General features: G+C 36.8%; 1 protein-coding gene across 8 annotated transcripts in view; it reads left to right on the top strand.

Moving 5' to 3' along the window:
- The window catches only part of KIF21A (kinesin family member 21A), an 87,596-nt gene that overhangs the window by 33,913 nt on the left and 37,879 nt on the right, over positions 1–15,804 (top strand). For all 8 annotated transcript variants that reach the window (XM_027679289.1, XM_027679293.1, XM_027679292.1 and 5 more), the window contains exons 4-11: positions 1,743–1,892; positions 2,581–2,715; positions 5,765–5,932; positions 7,356–7,471; positions 10,259–10,454; positions 11,268–11,457; positions 12,169–12,232; positions 12,903–13,106. In XM_027679289.1, the coding sequence (XP_027535090.1) occupies positions 1,743–1,892; positions 2,581–2,715; positions 5,765–5,932; positions 7,356–7,471; positions 10,259–10,454; positions 11,268–11,457; positions 12,169–12,232; positions 12,903–13,106 (1,223 nt within the window). The remainder of the gene's footprint in view (positions 1–1,742; positions 1,893–2,580; positions 2,716–5,764; positions 5,933–7,355; positions 7,472–10,258; positions 10,455–11,267; positions 11,458–12,168; positions 12,233–12,902; positions 13,107–15,804) is intronic.

The raw sequence follows: 15,804 nt of genomic DNA, 5'->3' as shown, positions 1-15,804 counted from the left end.
CTGCAGCTTTGCTTCTACTTAGGCAGCTGCAACATGAGTAGCATAAGGAGTAGTAACCAGTGTGGTTTCTGAATTTATTATGAGTTTTGACATAACGTTACAAATGTGACTGACTCCCAAAATACAGAGCAGTAATTAAATGCTACAGGGGGAATGGTATGAAGAATTGTGGTCATTACCACATAGTTCAGATGAAATGTGCATACTGAAACCTGTCTTATCTAATTTAGAGAAAGGTTAAATGATGTATATAATATTTTTCTCCCTTAACAAAGTGTCATTTTTGTTGGTAGATTTTTTTTTGTTCTACTGAGGTTAAATTAGAGCCTTCCCAGAAAGAGCTTTTTCTGATTAGTTAGGTATTATACACTACTCTTGTATCAGAAAGTGTCCTGTTCCTCCCATCCTATCTACCATTAGAGCTGAATTGCATAAACTATAACTTACTGATTGAACAAGTTGAAGCAAGATTGTATTTTGGAATAACTTTGAAGTCTTACAGCTGGATAACTCTTGGGAACAGTGGCTTTTGTTTGCTACTTTCTTGCCTTTCTTTAGTTTGCTGCAGTCTGCCTCCCTTAACTCCTTGCTTTCCTGCTTTTTCAAAAGATGGACGTATGCAGCCCCATGCAATTGCAGGTGCATTATCAGGATCTCTAAATTGTGGCATAAGTTTGTTTGCACTTATCAAGATAAAACATTGGTAAGAAGGTTCCTGCTTTGAATTCCATGCTTAATAATTAAATACAATTCCTTTTTTAATATGTAAAGGATTAAAAGCATCACATTCACAAATGCTGAGCCTCTTCTTCTCAGGTAAGACTTTTTGCTTGTGAGAGGAGAAAGTCACTTTCAGTGTATGAGAAAGCACCCTGGGTGAATACAGATCTATTGTGGTGGTTCTCTAACTTTTTCCTAATGATTTTCATCAGGAATTGAATTAGTCTGACCTGAGCTCTGCTGAAGTGAGTTGGTATAACTAAATTAAAGACTGAAAATGTTTCAGTGTACATCAGCAGAGACCTGAGCCATGAGATTCCCAGTGGGATAGTGCTTTGTTTTTTCCCCTGATATCTTCAATTGGATCTAAACACCTTTTGTAAAACTCAGAACATTCATATGTAGTACAAAAACCCTGCTGAAGAAGCTATGCCATAGTATTTTTGGACTGCTGCTTGGTTGTTTTTTAAGAAGCACCTTGCACAAAAACTATTATATGTCAAATTCCTTTGAGAGCAGGAAGAGTTTATCTAAATGAAAGAGAGACATAGAATTATTAATGTGTGAGAGAGGATATGAGGAAAGGTGTGATGGCAGGGAGAGCAAGTGCAGTGAGTTGGAAATGTTTGGAGGAGGGTACAGTCAACTGAATCAACGAAAGAAAAGCCCAAGGTCAAATCTGAAGACAGCAGGTACCTACCACAGAAACCACTACCGCTCTAGTTCCACTGGCATCGAATGCCTTCCCTTCCCTGGTCCCACCGAAGAATTACCTCTCAGATTTGGCAACATGGAGGAATTTACTGCTTCTTTGGGTGGCATAATAGAAAGTTGTGCGGATCACTTAATTTGCAGCTGCTCTTGTTATGTGTTGTTCTTGTAAGTTTGGATGTTTCACAGCATCCTTTTTTTGGGAGCTGAGACATTTGGATTTTTATGTCCTTTGGTATGTGCCATGCACAGATTTGTTAGTCTTTGGAAGAATTCCTTCCTAAAGTGATATTTTTTTTCCTTCTCCTCAGCTTTACAATGAAGAAATTCTCGATCTGTTTGATACCACACGTGATATTGATGCAAAGAATAAAAAATCAAATATTAAAATACATGAAGATTCAGCAGGAGGAATTTATACAGTGGGTGTTACAACCCGAACTGTGAATGGAGAATCAGAGGTGATAATTGAAAATAAATTACTCTGTAGCATACCAAATGCATTCTAAAAATGTTGACTGAATGTTTTGATGGGCAGTTAAAAATAGAGGTCATGCTTGCTAGTATCTGCCTCTTGGACAATTCAAGTGTGAAACCTAGCTAAATTTTTTATTTTCTTCATTTCTGTAGTCTTAAATCTGGTAAGTGTCTGATATTAAGTGCATGCTACATTAATTTACAGCTAGGAATAGGCTTTTGTTAATAATATAGTTCTGCTGGGAGAGAAAATTTTGGCCATGTAGTAAATCTGATATTCCAGATCTTATATATGTTACTTTTCCTGACTGATATGAAATAAACTGCTGTTCATATGCATTGCAAATCTTAATACAAATGTTACTGTGCTCCATGTTTTTATATAAAAGGTACAAAAATCATACATCTGTTGCTACAGGTCAATGAAGATAGCTATCTTAGTACCAGGGGACTGTAAAAAGAGGCATACAAAGATATAAGGATTTTCTTTCAGGAATCACGGAAAATACTTTTAGTTTGCTTATTTAAGAACCTTTGTGCTTTTTTGGCTTGTAGGAACTGAAGTCATAGCAAGAGAAAAAGTTTAATTGTATATATGAAACAATAAGTGTTATAGGAACACTTTTTCTTTAACCAGCAAGTAATGCAATGCACTTCTTGTCTGTTTTCTAGATGATGCAGTGCTTGAAGCTGGGAGCTTTGTCTCGAACCACCGCCAGCACTCAGATGAATGTTCAGAGCTCACGGTCACATGCTATCTTTACTATACACTTATGTCAAACCAGAGTCTGTCCTGCATTTAATGCTGTATGTAATTTTTTCTGTTATTAAACTTATCTTTAGTAGCCATTTTTCAAACTGGGGAAAATTTTGGCATCCACTGCTATTTGAATTGCGCTTAATAAGGATGCTACAGTCATCATAATGCTTGATGAATTTGCTAAGCATTATAATAATTTGATTTAATCTGTACATAGGTAACCATCCTCTAGCCAGAGGCAACCATAAACTGCAGCCTCTTACATGAACCTGCCTATTTTCCTCTAGCATTTTCTACAGTCTTTTGTTGCGACATACACAAGTGAGAAAGTTAAAATGTAATTTGTCTTTAATTGGGAAAGCACTTTTAAGTGTCTTCGCAGTTAGTGGGTTTAAACTTGCAGTCAGCTAACTGAACTGCTTGGATATTTCAGAATAAGTTTTTGTTGATATCCAATAAGGCACAAGTGGAAAAGCATTAAATTCCAAACCTTAGTGTATTTATTTTAAATAGATATATATCTGGGGTGCAGGTATTCTGTTAAGTCTATGTGATTAGCTTGAAATTTAAATTATGAATGAACATGGTGCTGTTCTGTAGAAGTTGTTAGTTGCTCTTTGTGTATCTTGTAAAGAGGAAGGTTCTGAATAAATCCACATTACTGAAAACTATGGTACCTTCAGGGGGACTTGATTATTCTCAAGGTAACAAAATTTTTAAATATTAAATAATATCTAGCTTGCATTTTACCCATAGGCATGTGGAACAGTGAATTGGATTTTCAGTGCTTCTTGGTGGGGTTGCCTTTTTTTTAATACTACAAATAATCATTTGCAGGCAAAATGAGGGTCCCTTCCTGGTCCTTTGTGGTATGTAGACCTGCTTTATACATGTGCTAAAAACACTTCTTCCTGCTTTCCATGCTGAAACTGTGGATCTGGTGGTGTGGTCAGCTGTCTTCACTCGGGAGGAACTGGCATCACACTCAGAGCCCAGTCAGGGCACCTCAGTCACTGTGTGGTGACACTGTCTGCTTGGAGGTTTTTGCTGAAAACTGTCTATGGAGAGTGAGATAAGTCATCTTGGAGCCTCATTTCCCGCAGGCTGTTGACACAGCAGTCCCTTGTGCTGATGCACTCGCAGCCTTCCACATCAGCTGAGCCACTTGCAGGACTGTTGCCTCGCTCTGCCTTTTTTCTTACAGAAGCGTGTGTTAGAGGAATAGGTAGACACCTTCTGCCTTATGTCAAACTGTTTTGTTTCTCCTTTACTTGGAAGATATGCACAAGATAATTTGACTCCCTGGAGCTGTGCATTTCTATATCCTTAATCTGTGAAGACAGCACCCTCTTCTTTCCCTGTGGAGTTTAGGAGAGTAGAGGATAGATCTGATGTTGGCCTCTGAACACTCCTAGAATCTAAATTAATACAAGCTATTATTGGGTGGTCAGGGTAGATGTAGCTCAAGTTTCTGTAGACAAGAGTTTTGGGAGACCTTTGTTACCAGGGCAACGCAGTTTCTCGTTCTCAGATGACAGCGCTGGCCGTGTCCCTTCTGTGCGTAGTGGCTGGTGCCCAGTGCTGGCAGGCAGCCAGGGCTGCAGTGCACAGTCACGCTGCTCCTTGAGCTCTGTTCACATAATCCATGCTTTTTAGAAGTTTCTAGATGTACATTTCACTTGCTAAATAAATGAGAGTGACAGGGTGCATTAATCATTACTTTGAGGGCTGGGAATGAGAGTCAGGGTAAACATCAGAATAACAGAAATAATGATTTCTGGTCTTGTGGAAGTAGCACAATTCCTGTTCTCTTCTGTAACTGCTACTAAAGGAGGCCACTTTAGAAGCATGGAATATTTCACTACCATGAGAATGGTTTGGTCTGCAGAGACCTGCATTATCCCTTGCGGTAGCAAAGGGAGCTGTGGGCTAGCTGAGCAAGGCCATTGCCACAGAATACCTGAGGGTTTGTGGGTTTGTTTTGATTTTTTTTTTTTTAAACAAAACCCAGAACAATCTGCCTTACTGTGATAGAAATTCCTAATAAAGCTTGTTATTTGGGCTGTGAGAATATGTTATAAATTCATATACTCATTACATGCTTATTACGTGACACCATGACAAGTTTAGTAGAAGTTGCCCTGCATTGGATATCTTACCAGAAAGGTTGAGAACTGAGTGATTTAAAGATTTTTCTTATTGTTGCTTTCCTGACAACAAATCTAACTACACTTGGAGTAAAATAAAACTCCACAATATATGGGACAGCTACACTAATCGGCAGGAAAAAAGTTCGGGATTATCTAATAAAAAGGATAATTTTGTTGCTGTGCTTTGGGACATGAAATGGAAAGAGGTGAGGCTATGGTACCTGCCCCCAAGTGCAGTGTGTTCCTGGGGAGACACCCTGGAGCCTCTCATGGAGTTCCAGTCATTACAGCTTACCTTGGGGAGGAAGGTGGAAGAGAGAAAGGAACCTTTTCTTCCTCCTGTGTTCCCCCTGCTGTCCTTATTTTTGGTCAAATCAGAAGTGCTAGTGGAATACTGACTGCTAGGAAAAATGGCTTCAAACAATAATTCCTGAAGTAAGTTGAAGAATCACGCCACAGGGAACCTGATGATGGGGTTTAGAGTGGTATAAAATCAAAATATCTTTCAGTTATTTGGCAAGTTTATGAACTAAGTGGCTCTGGTAAATTTTTGGGGTAATAGTATAATTAAGGTTTGGTTTTTTTAAATCAGTTTCCTTTGACAGTTGATGCAAGACTTGCATTTCTGAGGGGAACAAAGTTAGTTGCGCACCTTGCTGCAGACTTGTGTACTTTAATGTATGTATCCCCCCATTTCTACATCAAGAAACAATGGTAGCTCATACTTAAAGTAATTTGTATTCACATGCATCTAGAGCTGGGTCTTCAAGAATGTTAGTATATATGATTAAAATGGAGATAGTATTTTGAAACATACTGTTGTTATAAGAGAATTAATAAGGAGATGGTCATGACAAAGAGGTAGTCTTGTAATTAATTGTTGATTGAACTTTGCAAATGTTAATATTAAAGATCTTACCAAGCCTTGGGTTCTCCTTTACTTCAGGATAATGCCACTGATAACAGGATAATATCTGAATCTTCTGAGATGAATGAATATGAAACTCTTACTGCCAAGTTTCATTTTGTCGATCTGGCGGGATCCGAAAGGTTAAAGCGAACAGGAGCTACAGGAGAAAGGGCAAAAGAAGGCATTTCCATCAACTGTGGACTAGTAAGACTATACAAATATACAACATAGTGTAAAACAACCCTAGGCAAAACACTTTGAAGTAGGAATAAAACTTATAATTTGTAGCATCACTATTTTTTTCTTGTCTATGTACTGGCTCTCTATAGTTTTTTATTAACTGTAAAAAATGTTTTACTTTACATTTACTAAACTGCACTGAAAAGTAGAGCTGATTGATTATCAGTGATTATAGATATCAGTGATATCAGAGATTATAGTTTCATTCCTTTGTCTTGAGCTGTTTGGCTGTGTGGAGACTCTGTGCAATTCTCTTTTTAAGACACAAAATACATGTCTATTTTATATGTGAAAACATGTCTTTTGTTCTGGGCTAGTGTGCAGCACCAGTGAGGTATTCTGTAATTAGAACTTGTATAGTGATTCTCTTGCCATCATGGCAGTTGTTATTTTCCGTAGTTATTCTGCTTATATTATATGGAAGAGAAAGAGAATTCAGTTCAATTTCATCATTAACATAAGCACAAAGCCAACAGGAATTTGGTGATTTAGATGGCATAGATGTATCCTTAACCAATAGGATACAAAATGCATGAAGGTAAAATCAGTGTGATAAAAATATGTGGCCGCAAAACTTTAATTTACAGTAAAGTCCAGCCCTTAGTTTTGTGAAACAGACTGAGAGTGCTTTAAACCCTTAAAAGCAAGCAGCCACAGCATGGGGTGTGCCTGCAGTTCTCCAGCTGCTGGGCACAGCCAGACCATTCCCAGTCCAAGAACTGGAAGGACAGGGCGCCACCTGGAGCCATGTTCTTCAGTTTGGCAAATGACTGAAATGTGTGCAGTTGCACATTAAAAATAATTCCACAGCCAAATGCTAGCTTGTTTATAAACATGAATTAGATCCTCTTAGCAATGAAACAGGATGGTCATGGACTACATAATTTCAAGCCTCGAATGCTCACATCTTCAGATATTTTTTGTTTAATATCTGTAGAGGTAATATATTCTGGATTTTTTCATATAAATGCCCCATATTTTATTCTAAATGTAGCATAAAGCAGATGGATAAAATTAATTTGTAGCCCCTGCTAGAAATAGAGATCAACTTTTATCATCATAAAAAGTAAATGTTTGTTAGATATGAAGTATTTCTAACTTCAGTTTGTGACTGAGATGAGATATCAATAGACAGTGCATAAAATTGTGCTAAACACTTAGCACTTGCGGGTACCAGCCTGCAAGTCATCTGATGCGCTGTTGATAACACAGAAGTTTCTACATATCTACTGTAAAATGTAAAAATCTTCAGAAATATTTTTATCTTAACTTCCATGAGTATATTAATTTTCTCACAATACGCTGACCCCGGTTTATACTGGTTTTGAAATAAAACTACTCAGGAACTGATTCTGACTTCTGCATTACATGATTTGGTGTCTTATAGCTGGCACTTGGCAATGTAATAAGTGCATTGGGAGATAAAAGTAAGAAGGCAACTCATGTACCATACAGAGATTCAAAGCTTACAAGGCTGCTCCAAGACTCTCTTGGGGGAAACAGGTATGAAAACTGGAACACTTTATGTATTTTATTGTGAATGAGCATGAATGAGTTTATAATCTTCAGAAAGTAAAGTAAACATTAAATAACAACAAAAATAGCCACTGGAGGAAGGTTCTGAAGATAAATTGCTGTCATGACAAAAATGTTGTCGATGCAGGGAAAAGATTTTCAAAGAGGATTTTTGCTTTGTTCTTTTCAGTGCTATTATAATTTTACTAGATATGAGGCTTTGAGGTACTTAGAAGTTACCATTTCCAGACATGTTCTTTCCATGAAGAATTCTTTCAATTGTAGATAGTATAAATGGTAAATTTTGTTTACAGCATATTTTAAAGCCGCGATGAGTTTTTGATTTAGAGTTGTGGGTGATTTTGGTCTTTGGTTTTGTTTTGGTTTGGTTTATTTTGTAAGTGTATTGTTTGCTCTGACTGCCATGCATAGGAACTTGGAGTCAGCTTGCCACTGGCACTGCCATCTCTTTAAAGGTTATATATTTCAAGCTATGGTGTATTTGTCCAGTTATCTGATGTTGGTTTGTAGCCTAATAAAAACAAACCAGCGTATCACCAGGGTTGTTGGTATGAACCTGTCTTTATATATTCTCCGTATATACAATGAAGAGAAGTTATGGTCTGTGAAGGCTTTATCTAAGAAAACATGGACAAATTTATAAATAATAATACAAATTTTGTATTTGTAATGTTAACATGTCCAAATACAAGAGCGACCATAGGTGAGTATATTTTGGTAGGGTAAGTACTCTTATTGCTCTATGTGATTCAATATGCCTGGCTCCTATATTTAGGAGGGTAGGCAGTTTTCTGGGCATTTCACAAAGGAATAGGGAGAAGTGGAAGGAAATTCTTAAATCCTTGCTCTGGTCTTCAGAGAGAGAACTTAATAACACCTTGAAGCACTGCAGTGTGAGGAAAAGCAGAGCCAGACAAAATAAGTAAAATAAAGGCTAGAATTTTCAGAAGTATATAAGGGCAGAAGAAACTCAAGAATTATGAAAAAAATCAGCAGAAAAATCACTAAATTTTATGTCAAATACACCAGCTACTGAGCATTTTTTCAAACCACTTCTAAAATCTCACTTTGTGGAAGCATTATTTGACTCCAAAATATTTTCTCATTTTACAGCTCCGCTGCTCCCCCTCCTGTTCTTCAGGAGAAATTGCAGAGTTTAGTGTACAATGGTGTCGGGTTTAACCCCGGCCACCAGCCAAGCCCCACAGAGCTGCTTGCTCACTACCTCGGTGGGATGGGGGAGAAAATTGGAAGGGCAAAAGTTGAGGGTTTGAGATAGTTTACTAGATAAAGCAAAAGTCACGTATGCAAGCAAAGCAAAGCAAGAGAATCACTCACCACTTCCCATGAGCAGGCAGGTATTCAGCCATCTCCAGGAAATTAGGGCTGCAGCCTGTGTAGTGGTGACTTGGGAAGACAAACATCATCACACTGAATGTCCCCCTCCTCCTCCTTCTTCCTTCACCTTTATAAGCTGAGAATGATGCCATGTGGTCTGGAATATCCCTTGGGTCAGTTGGGGTCAGCTGTCCTGGCTGTGTCCCTTCCAACTCCTTGTGCACCCCCAGCCTCCTTGCTGGTGAAAAGTGTGTAAGCACTGCTCAGCAGTAACTGAAACATATCTGCATTAGGGACACATACTAGGTAATTTCAGCACAAGTCCAAAACCCTCACAGAGGGTTGCAGGGATTCATTTGTTTGTCGCGGTCTAAAATTATAGAAAGCGAAGATCAGAATCTAGTCTGCCTGATGTAGATATTGCTCCTTTGCCCTGGAGACAGTGCACTCTTCCTAATGCTTCACCTAAGCTGTGATATAGAATGGAGAAGCAAGCTCCTTTAAAGCCTGGAGGGGCATACTCAGTCCATCAAATGCAGATGTTTAGCCCTATCTGTTGAGAATTTAGGCCATGTATGCACCTTCAGAGTGATCTGCAGCTAGAATTCTGGTTCTGACCCCTCTAGGCTGTTCTCATCTAATGTGAAGTGAGTATGCTCCAGGGAGTGTGAGAAGGGACCTATTAGATGATGAAACCGCTTGGTTGGAATGAAAAATTGTTCTACTTTTTTTTCTGCTTTTGTCCCACCTGAGGTAGACAATAGGTACATTAGGCATGTATGGACACCTAAGATGAGCATTTGGACAACCTGCAGATAAAGTAGGTAGGCACCTCAGGAATTACAATAGGCAGTCCTGATGGTGGCATGGTCCAAATCACTGTATAGGAATTTAGGTTGATCTTAAATTCCTAAATCTCAGTTTATGTAGGATTAGGCAAAGTGAATGTAATTCGAAAACCATTTCTGGAAACTGCTCAGAAGTAACTAAAACATATCTGCATTAAGGACACATATTGGGTGTTTTCAGCACAAATCTAAAACATAGCCTGCACTAACTACTATGAAGAAAATACTCTATCCCAGCTCAAACCAGCACAAATGTACAGATAGCAAATGCTACCCCAGAACGTTTTCAATGATACTTGTATATATTCTTCGTGCCTCCTTCTGACTGATGTTAAATGTGTGGAACACTTGATGACCTAGTATCTCCTACACTATGCTAGGGTGATGCAAGATGTAATAGTGCTGACCTTTGTGGTTTACAGTCTGTTGTGAGTTAGATCAAGAAATATTTTCACAAATGTTACGAAGTTGCTGTTCTTGTTTCACCTTCTACCTCAAGACCTGTTGGCTTCTCTCTATTCTCTTTGTTCTTTACGTGTAATGCTGACCTGTGTTTTTTAACTTCCAGTCAAACCCTCATGATAGCATGTGTAAGCCCTTCAGATCGAGACTTCATGGAAACTTTGAACACATTAAAGTATGCCAATCGGGCACGGAACATCAAGAACAAGGTGATGGTTAATCAGGATAGGGCTAGTCAACAAATAAATGCTTTGCGCAGTGAGATTGCACGGCTACAGATGGAACTCATGGAATACAAAACAGTAAGTTTGACCTCTTGGGATTTCTTTTGCTTTAAAATGCTTATAATTTCACATCTTGTTTTTCTGTTGGCTACTTCCACTTCATACACGTTTGAATACCAACCTTGACATAAACAACACTTCTAATTCCAGTGATTATCAGATATTTTTAGAAAACTTAGATTATGTCCCCAAAGAAAAGATACATCAGCAAATGCCAATGATGTTAACAGATGCTGCATTCTGTTTGCATTTTGAAAAGCAAAAATTGACCTTGCCATGTTCAACAGTGAGAAACGATCATTTCCAAAGCAAAAATGACCACAGCTTAGATTAATGCGTTAAGTGAATGTGTACAGTTCCTGTGTATTGCTTTTGAAAACTTACTAGATAGCTAAAACAATGTGTTTTAAAAATAAAGTTTTATATAAGGAAAATACTCATACTACACAATGTTTATTTCTTCCTGAAAGTTTAAACAAATAATGCTTTCTGCAATAAATGTTACCAAAAAGTGTTGCACTCCTTTGTTATTCTTGGGATAGTATCCTGATTTGATAGAGTTGTCTTCTCATTTCTTAACCTCTTCAAGACTTGTATTTCAGACTAAGATGGAGTTACACAGGACCCAAATGCTAAGGTGTTGTCCAACCACCAATGTTTTGAAAACTATCCATTTATCAATGTTCTAAACTTTATGAGAGAAGATTATCTTTTGCTCTGAGCATCTATTTAGAATTTCAAATAATCTGTGGATTGCCTTTACTAAGTTAAAATTTTGTCACATGTAGGTCAGCCCTTTACTGGTAATAAAATACTTTTACTTTTTTAAAGGGTAAAAGGATTATAGATGAAGAAGGCGTTGAAAGCATCAATGACATGTTTCATGAAAATGCGATGCTGCAAACAGAAAACAACAACTTGCGCGTTAGAATTAAAGCAATGCAAGAGACTATCGATGCACTTAGAGCCAGAATAACGCAGCTTATGAGTGATCAGGCCAACCAAGTGCTAGCCAGAACAGGTATGCTGTGGGTGTGATGTGTGTAAACTGCTTCATAAGTTCATGAACTTTAATCCAGTATATGCTCTTGCTTCATGGATCCCTTGGAATGAAGTGATGCCTTTGTATCAGTAATGTAGGACCTGCTTTGGCAGGAATAGGGCCTCTTATGATTATTTCTTCTGTTTCTGGAGATTTCCGTTAGTAGTTTGGTACCCTGATTTGACCATTCATTTAGGACTACGAGCAACATGAGATATGACATAATACTTTTGGATAGGAATTATTTATATGCTTAGCCCCATATGAACTTGCATATTTTGCTTTGGATGGGGACCTAAACAAAGATGGGTGAATGTTGGCTTGCTTGTCACCTCATAGAATAATCAACCAATTGACTTACCATGTCTGCATTGTTCTTTTTGTGCATGGTTTGTCAGGTTACTTTTGATTTATGCATTGTTAAAATGTGCTAATGTGGCAAACAAATGAAATAGAAAAGGTTAATGGTAATCACATGATGATCATATGACAGAGGAACCAAAGACTTAATTCAGTTTAAGCAGGAAAGATATTTTACAAATCAGATAAGATCTTAATGTGTAACCCATGTGACTGTTTATCTTTGCTGGTACCTTGTGCCTAGTAGCTGTATTCAGATATTTATATTGTTACCATCCTTCCTTAATCTTTCTCTTCCCCTCATTATGTCTTTCTTTCTGTCCTTCAAAGGAGAAGGAAATGAAGAAATTAGCAACATGATTCATAATTATATCAAGGAAATTGAAGATCTCAGGTATTTGCATAAATATTTGAACAATTTTTATTAAAAATAAACCCAAAACACTAGAAGTGCTAGCAAGTAAATGCTTCACCTGTTTTCCTCTGTGGGGATTACTTTAGTAAAGTGGTCCTTCAGCTTCTAAGACCATCTGGTGTCGCTCTTGGCTACAAAAATGTAAAGTGTTAAAGATGAAACAATAGAAATGAGACTAAGATGTTGCCTAAATAATGATGATGACTTGATATTGTTGCACAAAGGACAGCAAAATTTGGAACAATTATTTAATAACTTTATAACCTTGTGTATAAATGATAGTACTGAGAAATTAGGTGTAATTTAATGTTTAAAAAGGCCCCTGCTTTCATTTTAAATTTAAAAAAACCCTCTTAATATTTTAGATATTTTTATTTATCTATTTCTTGGACACATATCATGCAAAAAAATTATCTGACCTATCCCCAGTTAGTGCTAGAGCTTTTATGTGGCATTCATGTAACGTGTATACATATAGCATATGCAGATATGTATGTGTACATATACGTGTGTATGTTTATACAGACATTTGTATTTTCATGTATTCTGAAGGAAATGTGTTGAAGGTACAGATGCTAAAGAGTGTACATTTCATGTATAGGCAATACTTGTAATTCATGGTCTAAATTTTTTTTTTTTTTTTATTAAGAGCAAAATTATTAGAAAGTGAAGCAGTGAATGAAAATCTTCGACGCAACTTGTCAAGAGCTTCATCAAGAGCCGCATATTTTGGTGGACCATCAGCATTTTCTGCTTCTATGCTTTCTTCAGAGAAAGAGACAATGGAAATTCTAGATATAGCCAAGAAAGATCTAGAAAAGCTGAAAAAAAAAGAAAGGAAAAAGAAAAAGAGGTGGTGTACGAATTATAATGCTATTTCTTTTCTCTTTATTAGTCAAGAGGTGTATTTTTTAATGATTGAGACTTAAATATTAATTAATTGTTGTTGTCTGGGTTTGGACTCTAAACTGCTGTTCCTTCAAACCCTTTTACGCATTGAAGTTATAGATGTTTTTCTTTTGCATCTTTTCTTCCAGTGAAGTATGCAGTATTTGTAGAGTGAATGTCTCTGTTATAATGAATTTTTATGTATAATTGTGCACAATGGTAAAAGCCCAGGTGCTCTCCATAAATTTTGATATTTTAAAATTTTTTTAAATGCATTTGAAATTCAACAGAAGTTTATAAAAAAATTATGAACTTTTTTTCAACTCTGTCAAAATTGAAACCGCTTTCTGAAGAAAAGATATTCTGAATAGCTGGGAATTCTTTGGTGATTCTTGGAACGGCTTCTTTTGCTTTATCTTCTGCTTCTATGAATGTTTTTAATTTGAGGTTTCCTAATTCTCTGCAACATCATGCTTTGCTCTTTTTTGCTGTCCAACTTCTCATCTACTAAAATCCTCATAGACAATGACATAAATGCCTGTTCAGACAGCAGTTAATACAACAAGGCTTTGTTTGTGTACTCAGAGACTTTGATTTCATTAAAAATCTCACCCTTTTATCTGAATTTTCCCCATGCTTCTAATCTATTACTCTTTCTTATAATGGTCCTTCAGACTTCTACAAGTTCAGAGTAAAACTAAAACAGTATAAGCTAGAAATACAGTCCAAGTATAAAGTAGGTTCTATATCTATAAATCCATTCACCACACAAATGTCTGATACTTGTAGAGAACACTCATTTTAATAACAATTCAATTCTTCATTTGCATATTTTTTTCAGGAAGCTCTTATACTTTTATGGGGATTTTGATAGATTTTGTCTCATATTTGTAGGAACTTGAGGGCAAGATGGAAGTATTAAATAAAATCAGCAGAATGTTCTGACCTCTCTTACGCCAAGCACTTCAGTAGGACCTGTAACTATAAATGCAGGAACAAAGAGTTTTGACTTTGTATGTTTTAACACATTTTAAAATCAAGCATGCATTTAACTACATGCTTAGATAGAGCCTCAGTTTTTAGATTGGGGCCTGAATTTTAGATAGAAGACAGGATTGTGTCTGTGTAAAGGTTACTAGATACATTGAGTGATACCTCTTATTGTAGGAGATTATGATTTAAAAAAAATTTTTTGAAAGTTATACTATACATACAGTATTGAGTAAAACAAATGGTTGTTCATTTTGTTGTTCTTTTGTTTTTTTTCTGAAAGAAATTTCTGCATCTAGTCATACTTGCTCACACCACGACAATCATCTTGTGATGATATAGCCAAGTAGTCTGATCCAGAAGTATTGACTACTTACCATAAACTATTTTTGCTATCAGTTTTCTATCCTAGCAGTATAGAATTAGAGAACCATAGAAAAATTTAAGTTGGAAGAGATCTCTTGATGATCCAGTCTCTGTCTTAAAGTGGGTCTTGTGTTCTGTAGAATAGGATCATAATCTTCAAAGTGCTGGTGAGGTTTGAATCTATATACTGGCCTATCTGCAGACTGCTTTGTATAAATAATTACAAATTTCTGAGGTGCATATGTTGGGAGAAAAATTCCTTAGATGCTAAGAAATATTAGAATTTGAGGCATTTTATGTTGTCACACTTGTTACTTGCTGAGTGCCTCTATCTAATTAGTGAAATACAGTGTCTGTGTTCAGGTTTTATAACTGTGAAATTTTATTCTATTGAAATTTCAGGAATTGGCATTGAGTTTGTTAATGTATTGCACAGACACAATTTACCCTGCAGTTTGGTAGAGATTCTTTGCTCTACTTCTGTCTTCTACAGGCATTTGGTTGCTTGTACTGTACTATTTCTTTTTAGGGTTGCTGTTCTTTGGAAGTTGTCTAACTAGCATTTTTCTATTAAAATGGGATTGGTAAGCCTAGCTACTAGTTCTGCCCCATCTGCTGCCTTTCTTGATCTTTTGTTTCCTGGTTATAGATCATTTCAATAAAAGGTGCATAATTTTAAATACAAGCAACTTATCTAAATTGTTGTGAGGTAGCCTGAAGATCTAAGAGCAGTTTCTGAATGAGCAGCAGGCATGTACTGCTCTATATCTGTAGCCTTTAATAAGCATCTGTCATAAAGTTTAACAGAAACAGTTTACATGGCAGTAATGTTTTGGCTACTGAAAAATTGACATGCTTGACTGGAGTGTCCCACACTGTGACCTACTCACCAGAAGACCCAGAGCAAACCTTCCACGTTCCTTTCAGTTGTTAGTCGGCCTTACATACCTGGTAACAATCTTTGACTGTTGTCTTTTGACTTCCCCAACCTTTATTAAACGAAATGAGTGATAAAATTACATGGGGTTCAGAGTGTTAGCTCTAAGCTGATACTGAAGGAAGATGAGAGGCATTATAAGGTGGAAAGGAAGCAAAAGCTCTTGCTCAAAACTTTCTCAAAATGGGAATATGAGGAATTTCAGTAGTTGATGAATTTTAAGCCACCTCTATGCTTACATAAGTCATGCAGACATTTCTTTACTGATGCATCCACATTTGTTCAAGAGGAATAAGTACAGGGAGAAATACTAACATTTTGTCCATCTCATTGCTTCTGGTGCATGTTTTTTGTTAATTTATTAAAAAAT

Source organism: Neopelma chrysocephalum, unplaced genomic scaffold, assembly GCF_003984885.1.
Source record: "Neopelma chrysocephalum unplaced genomic scaffold, ASM398488v2 Primary Assembly neopelma1_45, whole genome shotgun sequence".
Lineage (NCBI taxonomy): Eukaryota > Metazoa > Chordata > Aves > Passeriformes > Pipridae > Neopelma > Neopelma chrysocephalum.
The sequence above is the reverse complement of the archived record's forward strand: the minus strand, read 5'-3'. Positions and strand labels throughout refer to the sequence as shown.